The sequence below is a fragment of the Sapajus apella genome, unplaced genomic scaffold (assembly GCF_009761245.1).
Source record: "Sapajus apella isolate SASKATOON/1434 unplaced genomic scaffold, GSC_monkey_1.0 scaffold123, whole genome shotgun sequence".
NCBI classification, from domain to species: domain Eukaryota; kingdom Metazoa; phylum Chordata; class Mammalia; order Primates; family Cebidae; genus Sapajus; species Sapajus apella.
The window spans coordinates 2613567-2632230 of record NW_022437063.1 but is presented as its reverse complement, the minus strand read 5'-3'; the positions used below and the strand labels follow the sequence as shown (position 1 = coordinate 2632230).

Below are 18664 nucleotides of genomic sequence, written 5' to 3'. Positions count from 1 at the left end.
GATGTTCCTCATAGAATTACAAGGGAGAGGTTAGATAAATGTTTTGTCCACAGTGGATGATTACAACTGAATGGTACTTGTGGATGAAGGAGTGCTTGTTTTTTTTTTTTGAGACAGAGTCTCAGTCTGTCACCCAGGCTGGCGTGCAATGGTGTGGTCTCGGCTCACTGCAACCTCCGCCTCCTGGGTTCAAGCGATTCTCCTGCCTCAGCCTCCCAAGTAGCTGGGATTACAGGCATCTGCCACCATGCCCGGCTAATTTTTGTATTTTTAGTAGAGAGGGGGTTTCACTATGTTGGCCAAGTTGGTCTTGAACTCCTGACCTGGTGATCTGCCCAACTCGGCCTCCCAAAGTGCTGGGATTACAGGTGTGATCCACCACACCTGCCCAGGAATGTATTTTTTAAAAATAAATGTGACTCTTTAAGGTTGTCACTCTTTATATGTAAACGATGGGAACAGGGGTGTCTTCTTGATTTATCGACTTCCTGTATTAAATTGTGTGAAATAGTCTCCTGTCGGTTGATTTGTATAGACTTCATTCATGTATTTTTTCCTGATAACGAAACAAAAGGAGAAAAAAAAGTCAGCAAGTGTGTGTGCTCCCTAAGTATTCTTTTTTTTTTTTTGGAAAAGGCTCACAAACTTTTTATGAGTATTATCCCCGAAATACAGAATACATTTCACACCTAATAAGCTCAAAAAAAAGATCCATCTCAACTGCTCCTCAGCGGCAAGGCTCACTTTATAATTACACTGCAACTAGATTAGGGACTTTTAACAGTAAAACGTGGGGACATATTAAAATGAAACCTCCATGGGAGCGACTGGACGTGCTGTTTACCCCATTTGATTTGTCAGATCATTCTTTTCTTCTTTTTAGAGACAAGGTCTCACGCTGTCAGCCAGGCTGGAGTGCAGTGGTGCAATCATGGCTCACTGCAGCCTCCAGCTCCTGGGCTCAAGCGATCCCCCGCCTCGGCTTCCCGAGTAGCTGGGATTTAAACCGTGTGCCATCAGGCCTGGCTTTTCAGATCATTCTTAATGATCCTTTTAGGCCCTCAACATTAGTGATGATAACAGATGGACCCACCAGCAACCAGACATCCAATTGGAGAAAATATTCCCGGGTCCCTCCTGACTTTAAGCCAACAGTTTAATAAATAAGTAGATATATACTGTGTTTTTCAGTAGCATGTTCACCTATTTACTTGAATTTGACATTTTCCTGTAGTTGGAACTCTCAACTCTTGGGGTCCTGTCTATAACTAAGAGACTCCAGGCTTTTTGGGGGCAGCTCAGGAGCCCCTCTCTCTGCCTGGAAACCCGTTCCTGAGCAGGCAGTGCCATCCTCCTCCTGGGTCTCAGCCATGAAGCCTCCTCCAGGAAGCCTTCCTGACTCCCCCAGCAGAAAGACTCAGTGCTCTTCCCTGGGGCTTTCCGGTGCCCTCCATCTATGCACCCCATGTGGACAGCAGTGACCTGCGGCCCATGGGTCTGTCAACCTGAGTCAGCCCGCTTGAGGTCTCCAGTGCCCAGATGAGGACCACCCAGGGTGGGGTGTTTCCCCTCCTGCCCCCTCCTTGTCCTTGACCTCCATAGACTTGCAGAGGTCCGACCCGGCCCTGGTCCCACCCAGCACTCACTGCAAACACTGCTCCTTGGCCAGGCTGAGGTTGCTGCTGTCCAGAGCCCTGCGCAAGTCACGCTGCTGCCGCCGCTGCTGCCGCTCAAACAGCAGGGTGGCGCGAGCCCCCTGAATCCGCCTACGGTCCCAGTCTAGGTCTCGCTGGCGCTCTTCTTCCTGGAGCCTCTGGAAGGAAGCGATGACTCACCATCACCTTTCCGCAGGTCCAAAGAGCCCCGGGGGATTGTCCAGGAGACCTGGCCTCTCGTTCTACAGATGGGGAAACTGAGGCTCAGAGGAGGGGCAGGTAGGTGACCTATGTCATGCAGGAAGCCAGAGGAGAGCCCCAGCCTGCCCTCCCCCATCAGGAGGTGCTGGCTGTCCTCTTTCTCCTGAAGGCGCAGTAGGGACTCAATTCCTACAGCGGCCTCCACTCCTGGCTCCCAGTGGCAGGGAAGGACATCCATTTCTATAGTGGCCTCTACTTCCGGCTCCCGAGGGGGAAGGACCTCCATTCCTACAGCGGCCTCCACTCCTGGCTCCCGGTGGCGGGGAAGGACGTCCATTTCTATAGTGGCCTCTACTCCCAGCTCCCGAGGGGGAAGGACCTCCATTCCTACAGTGACCTCCGCTCCTGGCTCCCAGGGCCAGGGCTCCCAGGTGCAGGCTGGGCCAGGGTCTTCCTCCTCAGGTGCTCAGGGGTCTCCCTGGCTGGGTCAGCACTACCTCCATGAGCCATGGCCTGCTGCCCCAAAGCTGAACGCAGATCATTTGGGCAGCTTCCAGAACATGCAGACACCACAGCCTCACTTGTGACAAGAAGGTCATGGTCTTAGAGGGGCACCCCGACCCCTGAGTTGCTATGTTTCAGCTCATTTCTCACTGCCCTCCAGACTGCTCTGTGAAAACCCCAGAGCCCTCGAAGAAGAAGCTGGACTTATGTGAAGGGAGGGGCACTTTCCCACGTGTCATCAGCTTTGTTGGGGCTGAAGACGAGTCCCCTTTGCCCACTTTTGCCAGTTTTAGGGCAGAGCTTCCTCCCGCCGAATGAGCAAGGATAAGTGTCTGGTGCGTGGCACATGAACCTGGGTGGCCCCATCCTGGGACTGAAGGCAGGCTGGCAGTCTCTGCCACCCACTAGGCAAGTCACCTGGCTCCCATGAACCTCAGTGTCCCCTGCTGTAAAGGCAGGCTGCTCTCAGGAGCCTGGGGTCATCACACACGCTGGTTGGTTGAAAGCGGGGAATGGCACGAGACACTAACCTGGGCTAAGAGCAAAGCAGAAAGCCCAGCTGTTCGCTGTGAGGTCCCAGCTGTCCCAGTTATCGCCAAGCACAGAAAAGGGGGTGGAAGCCACAACCCAGAAAGGAAGGGGGCAGTATTTCTGAGTGGGGAGGTTTCATGCGTTTTGCCCCCTTTGTGCTTTTCTGTCTTCTTTTTTTTCTGAGACAGTGTCTTACTCTGTCGCCAGGCTGGAATGCAGTGGCACAATCTCGGCTCACTGCAACCTCTGCCTCCTGGGTTCAAGCAATTCTCCTGCCTCAGCCTCCTGAGTAGCTGGGATTACAGGCACGTGCCACCATGCCCAGCTAATTTTTTGTAGTTTTAGTAGAGACGGGGTTTCACCATGTTGACCAGGATGGTCTCGATCTCTTGACCTCGTGATCCACCCGCCTCGGCCTCCCAAAGTGCTGGGATTACAGGCTTGAGCCACCGCGCCCGGCCCTTGTGTATGTTTTTAGTAGAGATGAGTTTCACTATGTTGGCCAGGATGGTCTTGATCTCCTGACCTCGTGATCCACCTGCCTCGGCCTCCCAAAGTGTTGGGATTACAGGCGTGAGCCAGGCATACCCAGCTGTCTTAATTTTCTATAAAAAATGAAAACTAGACAACCATGCTGCTTTCAGGATGGCTGGCCGGCTGTCTGTGCCAGGCAGTCCGGGCAGAGCTACAGTCCTGAAGCACAGAGCAGGGCCCTGGACCCTGATTCCAGCCTTGGGGCTCTTTCACCTTGGACTACTTCCTAAGCCTCACGCCTCCTGCCTACCCAGGTCCCGGCCCCACTGCAGCCTCTCCCACACGCATGCACCTCTGGCCTGCAGGGAAGCAGGTGCCCCACCCACTCCTCAAGCCCTGGTCCATACCACCGCCACTGTCCCTTGTCCTCCTGGATCCCCCAAATCAGAAGCTAACACCAACGATGGCATCTGCCACCCAGCCTGGCCTCTCCCACCCACCTTTGCAGGTTTGAGACCCTCTCCAGATGTCTCCTGCCAGGATTCTCAGTGGTTTCAGCATGCGCAGAGACGGCCCTCTGCTGTCCCCGCTGCTCAGCTCTCCCACCTCCTCTTCAAAGATGTAGTCCCGCTTTCCGCTTCTCACCCTCTGGGCACACCCGACCAGTAGTTCTCAAACTTGAGTGGGCATCAGAATCCCCTAGGGGCTTTCAAACCACAGACTGCGGGCCCCACCTGGCCAGTGCTTCGGGCTGGAGACCTTCCCTTTGGGACCCTCCACCCTTCCCTTGTCATTACCAGTGACGCTGCCCCGACAGTCTCACTGCTATGACCTGCCTCTTCCACTCTCTCTCCAAGACCCTGACTCCAACGACTATGCGCCCCCTGAATTATGACCTGCAGTCCGCTGGCTGCCACTTTTCCATTCTCTCTCTGGCCCCCTGGTTTGTCTCATGGCAGACACTCCCAGTCCAATTCCTTCGGCCCCCTGAGCCCTTCACTTGGTCAGGCAGGTGGTGACCAAAATGAATCTGGCTAAGCACGGGTGGGGACACCCAAAAGCGCTCTCTTGGGGTCACTTCAAGGTCATGACTATGACCCCCGCCCCCAACGAGCCCTGGGCACTGTCCGACCATCCTGTCCCTTTCCTTCAGGCCGTTCCCTTTCTGGCTCTTCCAGGTGACCATTTAGCACTAACTCCACCTCCCTCCGTTCTACTTCTAAAAGGTAGAAAATTTTTAACTTCTAAAAGGTAGAAAATGCACTGTCACTTCAGTGGTCCTGAGCCACAGCTCTCAGTACAAATCAATTCCAGGTCTAATTTCTGTTCTGATCCTGCTGGTCAATTTCACTAGAAAAGAGAGGCTCCCCAAGCTCCCACCCTGATGCTCTTTCCCACGGCTCCCATGATGGCTCTCTGAGCTCCCAGGCCACACCAAGCCCTCAAGAGCACTCCATGTCCCTTGCTCACCCGCAGCCCAGGGACATGGCTCCAGCAAGTCTCTCCTCTGGCATCAGTATCACAAGCATGGTGTTATTTACATAATCAAAACAAACAGACAGAAGCTTGCCCTTCACGCCATGGCCCCCACCAGCTACCACTCCGTTTTTCTGCACCCTTTACAGCAAACGCTTGTAAGTGTTGTCTACATTTGCCACCTCCACTTCTTTCCTGCCTGTTCTCTTGAGCCCATTAGGCTGTCAGCCCCACTCCTCTCCTTCCCGACAGGGTCCCCAGCGGCTACCATGGTGCCGGATCCAGCGTTTAGCCCATAGCCTGGCAGCAGTGTCTGACCCAGGGGTTCCCCTCTCCTTCCCTCCCAAACACCTTTCCCCACTTGGCCTCCAGGAAACCATGGCTTGCAACCGTCCACCTCCCTGGTAGCCCCTTCTCAGGCCCCTTTGCTCTTTATAAATGGTGGTACTGAGAAGGGGGACTCCAAGGGGGGAGCAGGACTCAGTCCTCAGCTTTAAATACTCTCTGTAGGGCCAGGCGCAGTAGCTCACACCTGTAATCCCAGCACTCTGGGAGGCTGAGATGGGCAGATCACTTGAGACCTGGAGTAGAGGTATCTACTAAAAATACAAAAATTAGCTGGGCTTGGTGGTGCATGCCTGTAATCCCAGCTTTCCAGGAGGCTGAGGCAGGAGAATTACTTGAACCTGGGAGTTAGGGGATGCACCACTGCACTCCAGCCTGGGTGATACAGTGAGACTGTCTCAAAATGCATATATACATACTCTCTGTAGGTGACGACTGACATTTATGCCTCCGGCCCAGACCTTGTTCTGAGCCCTATGTTCCAAATCCAGCTGGGCTTTAATTGGAGGTTGTGGCAGAAAATACCACTTCTCTCCCAGTAGCCATTTTTCATTCTTCCTTAGTAAAAGAATCACCAACATGTCACTGCCTGGAATAAATGTGACATTTCCCTGCCTTCTTTAGAGTTAGGGGCAACTTCGTGACTAAGTGTTGTCCAGTGAAACGTAAGTGAAAATCTCCATGCCTCCTTCCTGGTAGCTGGACTATGCATGTGATGGCTGGTGCTCAAGCAGCCATCCTGCACTAAGAAGTGACAGCCAGGAGACAAGGATAGCAGGACATCGGTCAGTGACCACAGAGCTTCCATATCAGCCCTGGACTGTTTTCCTGAGGATTTAGACTACATGCAAGAGACTATTTTAAGATGCTGTTATTTGTGGTTTTCTGCCACATTCAAGCAAATCGAATCCTAATAGATACAGATATCTAATGAACTTTGCATACTTAATGTATCTAAAATTGTAATTTTGATTTCCACCCCTCCCACCCCACCAACCTGCTCCTCCCACTACCTTCCCCATCTCTGGAAATGCCAATTCCACCCCTCTAGTTGCTCAGGCCACAAGGCCTGGAGTCATCTCTAATTCCTCTCTTTCACACGCCCCCGCCCAATCCTTCAACCAGTCCTGTAGACTCTACCTTCAAAATACATCCAGAATCTGACCCTTTCCCAGCGCCGCCAGTGCCAGTGCTGTGGTCCCGGCCAACACGGCCTCTCACCGTGAGCACTGCAGAGGCCTTCCTAGAGGTCTCCTTCCTTCCTCCTCAGCCCCTAGCATCCACCCTCAACACAGGGGGATCAGGCTGGGGATCCTGTTCCACCTAAGTCAGATCTTGTCACTCCTCTGTCCAAAACCCTCCAGAGTTCCCTGTCTCAGTCACAGAAGAAGCAAGCCAAAGTCCTCTCCAGTAGCCTTCCAGCAGGACCTTGACCCTCTGTCTCTGAGGCCTCAGCACCTGCCCCTCCCTCAGTCCACTCCAGGCACCAGGCTCCTCGCTCTTCTCCGAGCAGGTCTGACGGGGTCCTGCCTCAAGGCCTGTGCCTTTGCAGCTCCCCCTGCCTGGTCGCCCTTTTCCCAGGTCCACACATGGCTCCCTTCTTGCCTGCTTTTGGTCTCTGCTTCAACATGTACCCAGTCTACTGTCCCTTCCTGGCACTCCTACTCCTGATGCCACATCATATGGGTGTAAGATTATCTGGCCTGTCTCCCCCGACTAGAAGGGAAACTCCTTGAGGCCAGCTCCTAGCGCAGAGCACAAGGCCTGCCTCAAGGAGATTTGTGCCTGGAAGGAAGCAGGAGCATAGGGGCTGGCTCTTTGGGCTCTGGGAACAGGGGAGGGGCAATCACCAGCTTCTCCTGGACTTGCTGCTTCTGAACCAGGCGGATCTGCTCCAGCTGCTCCTGGGTCATGCCCTTCCAGCGGTCAGGGACCACGCGGTGGGGCCCGAAGGAGCTGGCTGCCTGCTGCGGGTTCTCAGAGAGCAGGTCCCCATGCAGCAGGTTGGTGATCTCGGCCAAGTTGTCCTCTTGTTCTTGTGTTTTCTCTTGCTTTTTCCTTTCTGCTGACTCAATGGCCTAAGCAGGTAAAGACATGAAAGAAGATGGTCTGAGTGACCCCAGGGGTCTTCTGATACCCAGGCCAGCAAATCTCACTGAGGGCCCTCGAGGGAAGGATATGCTAAGGGCAGCAGGATCCGGGTGGCGGGGAGACTTGTCAGGTACGGATGTGGGAGGGTCCTGGAGCCTCTGCCTGAGCACTGCTGGGCGGGTGGGCTGGACTTGGGATCAGCCCCTGCTGGGTGTGTGCATAAGAGCTCTGGGTCTTGCACCAGCTTGCCAAGGCAGGGAGCTCCCTCCCTGGGTTAGGCCACCAGCCAGCGTTGGCCTGGCCCCACCCAGGGCAGGGCTCTGTGCCCCGGCAACCCCTGGACATTGGTGGGCTGCAAAGAACACCGACACGGTGGTTCCCAATGGTGATGACTTCTCAAAGGTAGAAAATGCATCGTCACCTCAGTGACTACATGCTGCAGTCCTCAGTACAAATCAATTCCAGGTCTAATTTCTGTTCCATTCCCTGGAGGGGTCCCTGGCTGTGTGACCTGCACAAGTCAACCTCCCCTCTCGGGGCTGCAGTCATTTCTCTGTGAAGTCAGGAGGTGGCGCAGGAGACATGTACTTGGGTTAACAGTTGTCCTCAGTAACACATGGACAGGGCAGTTTGCAAGGGGCCAGCATTCCACAGGTGCCCACCAGAGGCCAGCCTGGTTGAGTCACACAGCACAGGCTTTGCAACTGGACGGGCCCAAGTTCAAATACTGGACTTGCCACTGAGCACTCCCTAAGAAAGGCGGCTCGTCCTTCCAAGCCTCTTTTTTTTCTTTTTTGAGACACAGTCTCACTGTGTCGCCTGGGCTGGAGTACAGTGGTGTGATCTCTGCTCACTGCAACCTCTACCTCCTAGATTCTCCTGCCTCAGCCTCCCAAATCGCTGGGATTACAGAGCCCACCACCACACCCAGCTAATGTTTCGTATTTTTAGCAGAGACGGGGTTTTACCATGCTGGCCTGGATGGTCTTAAACTCCTGACCTCCCGATTCACCCACCTCAGCCTCCCAACGTGCTGGGATTACAGGTGAGGCAATGCACTGGCCTTTTTTTTTTTTTTTTTAAAAGACAGGGTCTTACTCCATTGCCCAGGCTGGAGTGCAGTGGTACACTCAACTCACTGCAGCCTCAAACCTCTCAGGCTCAAGTGATTCTCCTACCTCAGTCTCCCAAATAGCTGAGACTATGGGGGTGTGCCACCACACCTGGCTAATTTAAACTAAAGTTTTTAGAGACAGAGTCCCACTATATTGCCCAGTCTAGTCTTGAACTCCTGAGCTCAAATGATCCTCCTGTCTCAGCTTCCCAAAGTGTTGAGATTACATACATGAGCCATGGTGCCTGGGCCTGAGCCTGTTTCTTTGTCGGTTAAGTTGGATTAATCATGCCTCTGTGGTAGGGCTGCTAAACATAGTGACTACTAAGAGCAGCTAATTGTTGCTGGGATTTAAAATAATGGCCAACCAGGTGGATCGCCTGAGGTCAGGAGTTTGAGACTAGCCTGACCAACATGGTGAAACCCTGTCTCTACTAAAATAAGAATAAAATAGCAAACCCCCATAGGAAAAAGTCAGGCATGATGACATGCCCCTGTAATCCCAGCTTCTCAGGAGACTGAGGCAGGAGAACCACTTAAACTCAGGAAGCAGAGGTTGCAGTGAGCTGAGATCACACCACTGCACTCCAGCCTGGGTGACAGAGTAAGAGTTAGTCTCAAAGTAATAATAACAATATTATTTTATATTTAATATTGTTTTAATAATAATATTGACCTTTGCAGCTCACTAGGGGGTGAGCTCGGACATCTGGTGTCTTGCTTTGCCCTTCGGTCCTCCCCAGCACCTGCGGTTTGCTCTCCTCATTCCTCTCCCTGGTGTTGACAACCCACATTCTCTGGTGTCTGGTCCAGCCTCTCTGGGATTTTCAACTGCCCGCCCCCGCCAGCAGAACAGTTTAGAGCTTGTATCTCCAAAATATTTAGTTCACAGTGTGGCACTACTATACTTTAATTATGGCATATGCTCTGTAATGACACATGAACATGGAAATCAAAAGCGATGAGGTTGGCCGGGCGCGGTGGCTCAAGCCTGTAATCCCAGCACTTTGGGAGGCCGAGGCGGGTGGATCATGAGGTCAAGAGATCGAGACCATCCTGGTCAACACGGTGAAACCCCGTCTCTACTAAAACTACAAAAAATTAGCTGGGCATGGTGGCGCGTGCCTGTAATCCCAGCGACTCAGGAGGCTGAGGCAGGAGAATTGCCTGAACCCAGGAGGCGGAGGTTGCGGTGAGCCGAGATTGCGCCATTGCACTCCAGCCTGGGTAACAAGAGCGAAACTCCGTCTCAAAAAACCAAAAATATGAGGGAAAAAAAAAAAGCGCGATGAGGTTAAAAATGAACATGAGGCCGGGCTCTGGTATTCTCCTCTCCAACGGATCGTGACCCATGTGGTCTTTAGGGACCACAGTTGTAGTTGACAAGAGAATCTGATCAATCTGGCCAAGTCCTCACCCACCGAAAACAGAACTGCATTTGAAAAGAAAACCTTGTTGGGGGAGGGAGGGGAAGGGGGCGAGCTCTAATTTGCATAAGTAAAAGAATCCCAGCTCTTGTGAGGCTGAGGCGGACGAAGTGCTTGAGCTCAGGAGTTTGAGACCACCCTGGGCAACATGGCAAAACCCTGTCTCTACAAAAAAATACAAAAATTAGCTGGGCACGGTGGCACATACCTGTAGTCCCAGCTACTCGGATGGCTGAGGTGGGGGATCACCTGAGCCTGGGAGGTTGAGGCTGCAGGAGGCATGATCTCGCCACCACACTCCAGCCTGGGTGATGGAGTGAGACCATGCCTCAAAAACAAAAAACAAAGAAGCAGAGAAGGATCTACTTCAGCAACTTCAGCATCAGGTTTGAGGGGAGGGCAGTGTGTGGGAGGAGGTGGGCCAGAGTTTAGAGGACGCGGGAGCCTTCAGAAGACCCTACTGTCCGAGCTCATCACAATGGTCTCCCTCCCTGCCATCAGTGAGCATCCATGTAGGTGTTCTCGGTAAAAGGGAGCTCGGAGAGGGGAAGAACTGAAGCCAGCGGCAGGCGTGGCAGCAGAGCTAGGCAGTAACAGTCTGGCGGATGTCACCATCCTCATGTTACAGAAGAAACTGAAGTCTGGAAAGGGGAGTTGGACAGGTTTCCTTCCAAGACTCGGAGATAAGGGACAGGACTGGGTCTCATCCGTCTCTGTAATCAATCAGGCAGCGTCAGGGGCTCCATCAGGGCTGGTGATGTGGCCAGGGGAGTGGGCTGAGACTGGGATTCCCCGGGAGGCAGGAGAGCCTTGGGAAGCTGCGGCGGATTCATCCTTCCCTCCAGTGGCGGAGCGTCGGGTATCCAGGTACCCATACCTGGCTCTTGTTGAACTCTTTCACAGACGCACAAACTGCCTTTCGGGTGGCGCTTTCCAGCTTCTGTAGGTGCCTGGCCGTCTCATCAAACTGCAGCCTGGTCTCCGTGTAGAAGGCCTCTGAAAGGAGGCGAGACGAAATCAGACCCACCTGGCCACAGGAGCTCCTCCTCCCTGCCGTGTGGCCATTCGTGCCTTTGCCTCCTACCACGTCCTTAGCCATGAGCGTGAGCGGGAACAATAATAACAGGACCTGCTGAGTGCCGATGATCACTACCATGCTGGGGTCCTGGGACAGGCTGGTGGTGTGCCCCTGCTGTCCTGCTCTATGCGGACGCAGCTACATCCTTACAGTGGGCAAGAGACACTCTACAGCCCCGGAAATGACGTTTGAGACCTACAGGACAAAAGAAGAGGGCTGGGAGCAGGTGCAGAGGTTCTGGGGTGGGAAAGGATTCAGCGGAATCCAGAAGTGAAAGAGCAAGAAACCAGGCAGGACTCTAGGAGGAAGGGGTGCCAGATGACAGACATTGTACAGGGGCAGGAAGACGTGCTCAGGCCAGTGAGGAAGAGAAAGAGGAGGACTAGGTGAAGGAGTCAAGGTGGAAGGCCCAGACAGCAAAGTGTGAAGATTTGGAGTCAAACAGAGCAGGCTCACATCCCAGCCCAACATTTCCTAGCTCTGTGAACCTCAACTATGACTTAACCTCTCTGAGCCTGTGTCCCGACCTGTGAGGCAGGACACACCTACTTTGCAGGACTACTATGTTAAAAAAAAAAAAAAAAGTCATCGATCAGAAGTTTCTTCATTCAAGTATTTGTGCCCTGTGATCTACAAAAACAAAGACCAAATTCTTTCATCTTGAATTTCTGGCCTCTGCACCGTCAGCCTCACATCTCACCCTTCAGCTGTTATTCATCCATTTAACACAGAGCCATTGAGAGCCTAGCATGGGGGTCCCACTTTGCCAGGAACATGCTATATAATGGCGAGTAAGACAGGGCTTTTCCTGCCTTCCTGGAACTTCCTGCCTAGCAGAGGAGACATCAACCAACACACGAACCCAGAATAAACGTATTAATACCAACTGTAGCTGTGACATGGAGAAAGGACAGAGAGACCAACAGGGGAGATACTGGGGGCTCCTGGCTGAGGTGGAGGGTGGGGTTAGGGATTACTCCTCTGGGAGCAAATGAGGCTTGAGACCTGCAGGACAAACAAAGCGGGATGGGAGTAGGTACAGAGGTTCTGCGGTGGGAAAGGATTCAGCGGAATCCAGAAGTGAAAGAGGAAGATGGCAGGAACATAGCAAGTGGAGAGGGCGGAGTCAAAAGCAGAGGGGTGGGCAGAGGTGCAGCCTGCAGAGCCTACGGTCTGCGGGAGGATTCCGTATCTCTCTCCACGTTCACGTGAAGCCATTAGTGGGCTTGAAGCTGGGATCAAGGGGGTAGGGTGATGCTGTCCAAACCCCACACTGTTTTTTCCCATTGTTGTTGTTTTTGACATGAGTTTTCGCTCTTGTTGCCCAGGCTGTAGTGCAATGGCACAGTGTTCTGAAAGCTGAATTGCATGTGGATTTCGAGGAGGAGGAGATGATCGAGTGTGTCTTGTGCTGATGACAGGTCAAGATGAAGATCAAAAACTGGCCTTGACGGCTGTGTGCAGGCCATCAAGGCTGTCACGCTTGTAATCCCAGCACTTTGGGAAGCCAAGGCGGGAGGATCACGAGGTCAAGAGATCGAGACCATCCTGGCCAACATGGTGAAACCCCATCTCTACTAAAAACACAAAAATGAGCTGAGTGTGGTGGTGTACGCCTGTGGTCCCAGCTACTCTGGAGGCTGACGCAGGAGAATCACTTGAACCTGGGAGGCATGGCTGCAGTGAGCTGAGATTGCATCTGTGCATGCCAGCCTGGCAACAGAGCAAGACTCTGCCTTAAAAAAACCAAAAAACAAAAAACCAATGTTGGATTGGGCGACATGGAGGTTACTGGTGAGATTGGCCAGGGCAGCTCCAGTGGAACAGGGAGGGGCATAAATCTGGTAGCAGTAGGTTCAGAGAGAACGGGGGCAGATTATCTGGGGAGACATCACTCATGGAGAGTAGAGTGGGGAGAGAAGAGGCTGGGAGGAGGATGAGCTGAGCAAGGAGACTGCACACTAACGAGCAGAGAGGAGGGGCTTAAGAAGATGGAGTGTGTTTCTCCCTGTACCTGCTCCTTGTTTCGGATTCCTCATACCTCCAGACTATTTCATCACCCACTGTCACACCCCAAGAGAGCAGGGATGTTGTCATCTTCATTACTGGGTCTTCCTGGCACAGAAGTGGCTGGAAGGATCAGCGCTGCTTCTGTACATGCATGAAGAGGAGCTGGGAGAGCAGAATGCTGCTGACCTCAGTGAATGCAGGATGCATTGGGCTTTCTGCAGTTACTTCAATGAGAGGCTGTTTTGTGCCTTGGAGCATTTGCCTAAGAGGTTCCCTGGGCTTGGGGAGTTCTGGTGACGACATATGACCACCATGCCTGCAACTGCACTCCCTGAGTTCCCTGTAGGAACCTTTTTTTTGAGACGGAGTTTTGCTTTTATTGCCCAGGCTGGAGTACAATGGTGCAATCCCGGTTCACTGCAAACTCTGCCTCCTGATTCAAGCGAGTCTCCTGCCTCAGCCTCCCAAATAGCTGGGATTACAGGCATGGGCTACCACGCCTGGCTAATTTTTTATTTTTAGTAGAGACGGGGTTTCTTCACGTTGGTCAGGCTGGTCTTGAACTCCCAACCTCAGGTGATCTGTCTGCCTCAGCCTCTCAAAGTGCTGAGATTACAGGTGTGAGCCACTGTGCCCAGCTCCCTGTAGGAACTTCCACCACAGCACCCAAGAGACTTGGGAAGACCTGCATCTTTCCCATTCATCTTCCCAGCAGGCTGTGAGGGCAGGGGCCAATTCTGAGTTACGTTTGCACGCCAGCATCCTGCTGGGACCTGACACGGAAAGTGTTTACCACTTGACTGAGGGGTGACTGGAGATGTTTCACTCCTGGAGGGCAGGCTCTGACTTTTCTTTCCCCACAGGGCCAAAGCAGCATGTGGCTGTGCACATTAGGACTTTAAAAAAAAAAACACAAAAACTGTAGGGTTGCTTAAAAAACACACACACAGGAACTGTAGGATTGCTAAAAAACAAAGCAAAAAACAAAACAAAACCACCCAGAAAAACTGTAGGGTTGGTTTGTTGAGGAGAGCACGGAGACCGGCTGGTCCCTTCTGTTTCATTACCTGCGTGTTTCTGTTCAGCCCGGGCATTCTTCCATTCCCTCTGCTGCTGCAAGGACCATTCTCTGTTTTGTTCTTCTTGGAATTTCTTCCTCTCATGGAAGTTTAAATCCTCTCCCATGAATTTCTGCATTCCTGATATCGTATTCCGAATATCATTATCTGACTGCCGGGCTGGAAGATCTCTCTTAAGGGCTAGGGGGTCAGACAGATCAAATTCACGGCGAGTTTCCGGCTTCTGAAAGCTCTGCTGGAAGTCACTGACAGCCCTACAGAGATTTTTCCGATCCCTCTTTTTCCGGTTTTCCAATATGCACATTATTTTGTCATTTTGCCTCATTTCAGCAGCTGGAAGAGATTAGTATATCCATAAGCTTAGGATTCAGAGGAAAAAATAAATTTGAATATTCTATCTATTCTATTCTAATTTTGAGACGAGTCTCACATTGTCCCCCAGGCTGGAATGCAGTGGCGCAATCTTGGCTCACTACAACTTCGGCCTCAGCCTCCCACATAGCTGGGATTATTGGTGCCCGCCACCACGCCTGGCTAATTTTGTTTGTATTTTTAGTAGAGATGAGGTTTCACTATGTTGGCTAGGCTGGTCTCAAACTCCTGACCTCTTGATCTGCCCGCCTCGGCCTCCCAAAGTGCTGGGATTACAGGCATGAGCCATCACATCTGGCCCCCATTTTATTTTTTATTGTTTATTTTTAGAGATAGGGCCTCGTTATGTTGCCTGGGCTGGTCTCCGGGCCTCAAGCAGTCTTTCTGCCTCAGCCTCCCAAGTTACTGGGATTACAGCAGTGAGCCACTGCACTCAGCCCATGAATGTACTTTAAAAACTAATTTTTTCAGTGATTGCAAAAGTAATACAACTCTCCAAAAAAGTAACACAGCTATTTAAGGATTGTTATACTGAATACAGAAAGAGTACCTACAAATCAATTTTTAAAACCCCAAAACCCAACCCCCAAAATGGGCAAAATGTAGGAACAGCCAGGCAAATCACCATAAAGAAACCTGAGTAATCAATACACTTATGAAAGGATGATCACCCATGCAAGGTGGGAGACATCCAATGAATTGGAGGCAAAATATTTAAAATGCTAACAATGGCACATATTAGTAAGGATGTGGGGAAACAAGATCTCTCATTTGCAGCTGGGTGCCGCCATGTCTCCCGCCTGTAATCCCAGCACTTTGGGGGGCCGACATGGGTGGATCATGAGGTCAAGAGTTTGAGACCATCCTGGCCAACATGGTGAAATCCCGTTTCTACTAAAAATACAAAAACTAGCTGGGCATGGTGGCGCATGCCTGTAGTCCCAGCTACTCAGGAAGCTGAATCACGAGAATCGCTTGAACCTGGGAGGCGGTGGCTGCAATGAGCTTAGATCACGCCACTGCACTCCAGCTGGGCGATGGAGGGAGACTTTGAGGAAAAAAAAAAGATCTCTCATTTGCTGCTTGTAGGAGTGTAACTTGGTACACTTACAACAAACTAATTTTGCAGCATCCCACAAAGCTACCTTTGACCCATCAATTCCACTTCTAGATATCCCTCTCACAGGTGTGCTAGGGACAGAATACGTGGACAGTCATCGTGCAGCGTTCACAATGACAAAACAACTGAAAAAAAACCCAAACCAGCCATCAGCAGCGGAATGGACGAAGAAGCTGTAGTTATAGTTAATTCATACAACAAAATGCCACGAAACAACTAAAATGAATACTCTCTATATGTAAGTCACTGATTAATTAAAAAAATATAAACTTGAAAGAAAAGCATATTGCAAATGCATCTATTCAATAGGATGCCATTTATATAAGTTTTAAAAACACATAGAAACACTTTTGTATTGTTCGGAATATATACATAAACAAAGAGTCCAAGTATAAAAACGCATGGGGGCTGGGCGTGGTGGCTCATGCCTGTAATCTCAGAAGTTTGGGAGGTCAAGGAGGGCAGATCACCTGAGGTCAGGAGTTTGAGACCAGCCTGGCCAACAAGGTGGAACCCTGCCTCTACTAAAATACAAAAAAATTAGCCTGGTGTGATGGTGCACGCCTGTAATCCCAGCTACACCGGAGGCTGAGACAGGAGACTCACTTGAGCCGGAGGTGGAGGTTGCAGTGAGCTGAGATAGCGCCACGGCACTCCAGCCGGGTGACAGAGCAAGACTCCATCTCAAAAGAAAAAAAAAATGCATGGCAATGATAAACACTTCTGAGGAGAAAGAAAGAAGAAAATTATGCACTGGGGGGAGTGTGGCTGCTCTACATAAATATGTATGTATATTAAATTAAATTCTCCCAAAACACTCAAGCTATCTGAAGCCAATTCGGCAAAATGGTAACATCTAGCCTGGTGACGGGTACATATGTATCTGTCACATCGTTTTTGTAAGTTTGAATTACCTCGTAACTAAAAATATTAATAAAAAAGATAAATCATTTGGAACATATAGAACAGTATAAAGGAGAAAACAAAGTTTCCTCCTAATTCTATCCCTCCAACATTACCACTGCTAACATTTTGGTATATTTCCTTTCTGTCTTGTAAGCATATTTTAAAAACAATCAATAGCACCTTGTACGATTTTGTATCCTGCTTTTCTCTATTATAAAAATCCTTATGGTGTTTCAAAACACTGAAATTTCTTTCTTTTTTTTTTTCCAAGTTATTTTTTGTAGAGATGGGGGTCTCACTTTGTTGCCCAGGCAAGTCTAGAACTCCTGGTCTCAAGTGATCCTCTAGTTTCAGCCTCTTGAAGTGTAAAATTTCAACAACTGTTGAAATTGTTGAACATGATATGAAAAAATGAGTTCTATTTGAAGTGGAATAACAGTAACTTGAATACTGTGATTTGAATCATGTCTATCTGTGAGTCAGCTTGAGGGTGTGAGCCCAGGCTTACACCTGTGTTGTCTGGTATAAACAGCTGTTCTCCATAGAGGGTCTTAAACTTTCTCTTTTTGAGAAAGAGTGTGTGTGTGTCTTTCTGTGTTTAAGGCTTTTCCTACCCAGTTTTTTAAGAAAGTAGAGGAAAACATACATTTATCCTTAAAAATCTACTTCCTGTAATCCACATCCAAATTCGATAGCTGTTTTTCTTTTAAGAGAAGAAGAATCAGTGCATCAAGTTAACTGAGCACAAGAAATTGTGAAATTTAAGAGGAAGAGTATGAAAATGACAACTTTTTATCTATATGAATAAAGGAGGGCTGGGCACAGTGGTTCAGGCCTGTAGTTCCAGCACTTTGGGAGAATGACGTGGGAGGATCACTTGAATTCAGGAGTTCCAGACCAGGCTGGGCAACATTGTGAGACCCCCATCTCTATTTAAAAAAAAAAAAAAAAAAAGGAGCGGGTAAGACTGGAGTCCAAGGGCACACAACCCTAAACCAATAGATAAGCATTCAGAAAATGCTCACCAAAGGTTTCATGTCTAGCTTTTTCAGTAGCTTCTTTTATCTTCTGGTCATGAACTTGAACATCCCAGGCTTCAGTGTCTCCCTATACATGGAAAAACGGGAGACGGATTGGAGCCAGATAATGTTATTCAGTACATAACAATCCTACTTATTACTTCTTTAAATCTTTGCCTCCATTGCAAACGAGTTGTAGAAAACCTGGCTCAGGGGAGAACTGCTGGTGACTCCAGGCGAGGTCGAGAGGGAGCATTACTGAGCCTGCTAAGGTCTCCCCTACCTTTAGCAAGGTCATTGCCTCGAATTCTTCCTCCCCTCATCCTACTGCTCTCCTGCAAAACCCGGTGCTGTCTGCAGCCTCCTGGCTTAGATGTTTCATCCTAGAACTCACCTCCTTTCCCGCTCCACGCCGCCCCTCGCCCGCATCCGCCCTCTAGCCCCGTCCCGGTTCCTGCCCTTTCACCCCAATGATCCTGCTCCTGGCGTTGAAGACCCTCTTCTGCCTGCACAGCTCCGCGTGCCTCCTCTTGGCCAGGCTGGCGTCCTGCTGCAAGTCCTTGGGCAGCGCCACCGCCATGGTTTGGGAACCCACGGAAAGCCTAAGGGCTTTTTAGAAGACAACGAAAATAAGCGAGCTGCGGCGCAGGGCTGGTTGGCTTCCTGGGTGCGGCCAGGGAGAGACAAGCCTGCAGCACGGTTTTCCGTCGGGGGTCCCAGCACCGCCGCTCAGGCGCGGGCGCTCGCTGTAACTCAGAAACGTCAACAACTCGTTGCTAAGGAACAGCGCCGCTCTCGCCGCGCCTTGCTTTCGTCTCGCGAGACTTGGAGAACCGCTTCCCGCGCTTTTTTTCCGCGGGCTCGTGAGGACCCGGCTGAGGCCCGGAGCGCGGCGTCATGGGCCACCTGGAGTTGCTGTTCGTGGAGAACTTCAAGTCGTGGCGGGGCCGCCAGGTCATTGGCCCCTTCCGGAGGTTCACCTGCATTATCGGCCCCAACGGCTCTGGTAACTGAGCAGCTCGAAGCGCGACCAGAGCGCCTCCGCCGCCCCAGGCGTCCAGGCCGAACGTGGCCGGAGGGGTGTGGGCGGCGGCCGCGGGGGCTTGGCCGGCCTTCCCCGCCCGGCCTGGACCCGGACCCTGACCCCGACCCCATCTCGGCCAGGCCCTGGCCTGTCCCCTGCCCTTCACCCACCTCAGCCCCGGCCCTGGCCCTCCTCCTCAGGGGTCCTGACCCTTCCCCTCCGCCCCGCCTCGGTCCCC

At 51.3% G+C, this 18664-nt stretch overlaps 2 protein-coding genes across 2 annotated transcripts in view; one reads left to right on the top strand and one right to left on the bottom strand.

Annotated features, from left to right (window-relative positions):
- Positions 1 to 417: 417 nt before the first annotated feature.
- RIBC2 (RIB43A domain with coiled-coils 2) lies at positions 418 to 18013 on the bottom strand. The gene is made up of 7 exons (XM_032261457.1): positions 17869 to 18013; positions 17409 to 17490; positions 13974 to 14318; positions 10696 to 10814; positions 7037 to 7264; positions 1647 to 1813; positions 418 to 556 (listed from the first exon to the last, which is right to left on the bottom strand). Exons 1-7 carry the CDS (start codon positions 17980 to 17982, stop codon positions 478 to 480), a joined length of 1134 nt encoding a protein of 377 aa, XP_032117348.1. The 5' UTR covers positions 17983 to 18013; the 3' UTR covers positions 418 to 477.
- Positions 18014 to 18274: 261 nt separating this feature from the next.
- SMC1B (structural maintenance of chromosomes 1B) overlaps positions 18275 to 18664 on the top strand; it is a 78546-nt gene continuing 78156 nt past the window's right edge. Inside the window, exon 1 of the mRNA XM_032261456.1 lies at positions 18275 to 18408. Within this exon, the coding sequence (XP_032117347.1) occupies positions 18300 to 18408 (109 nt within the window). The 5' untranslated portion in view covers positions 18275 to 18299. The remainder of the gene's footprint in view (positions 18409 to 18664) is intronic.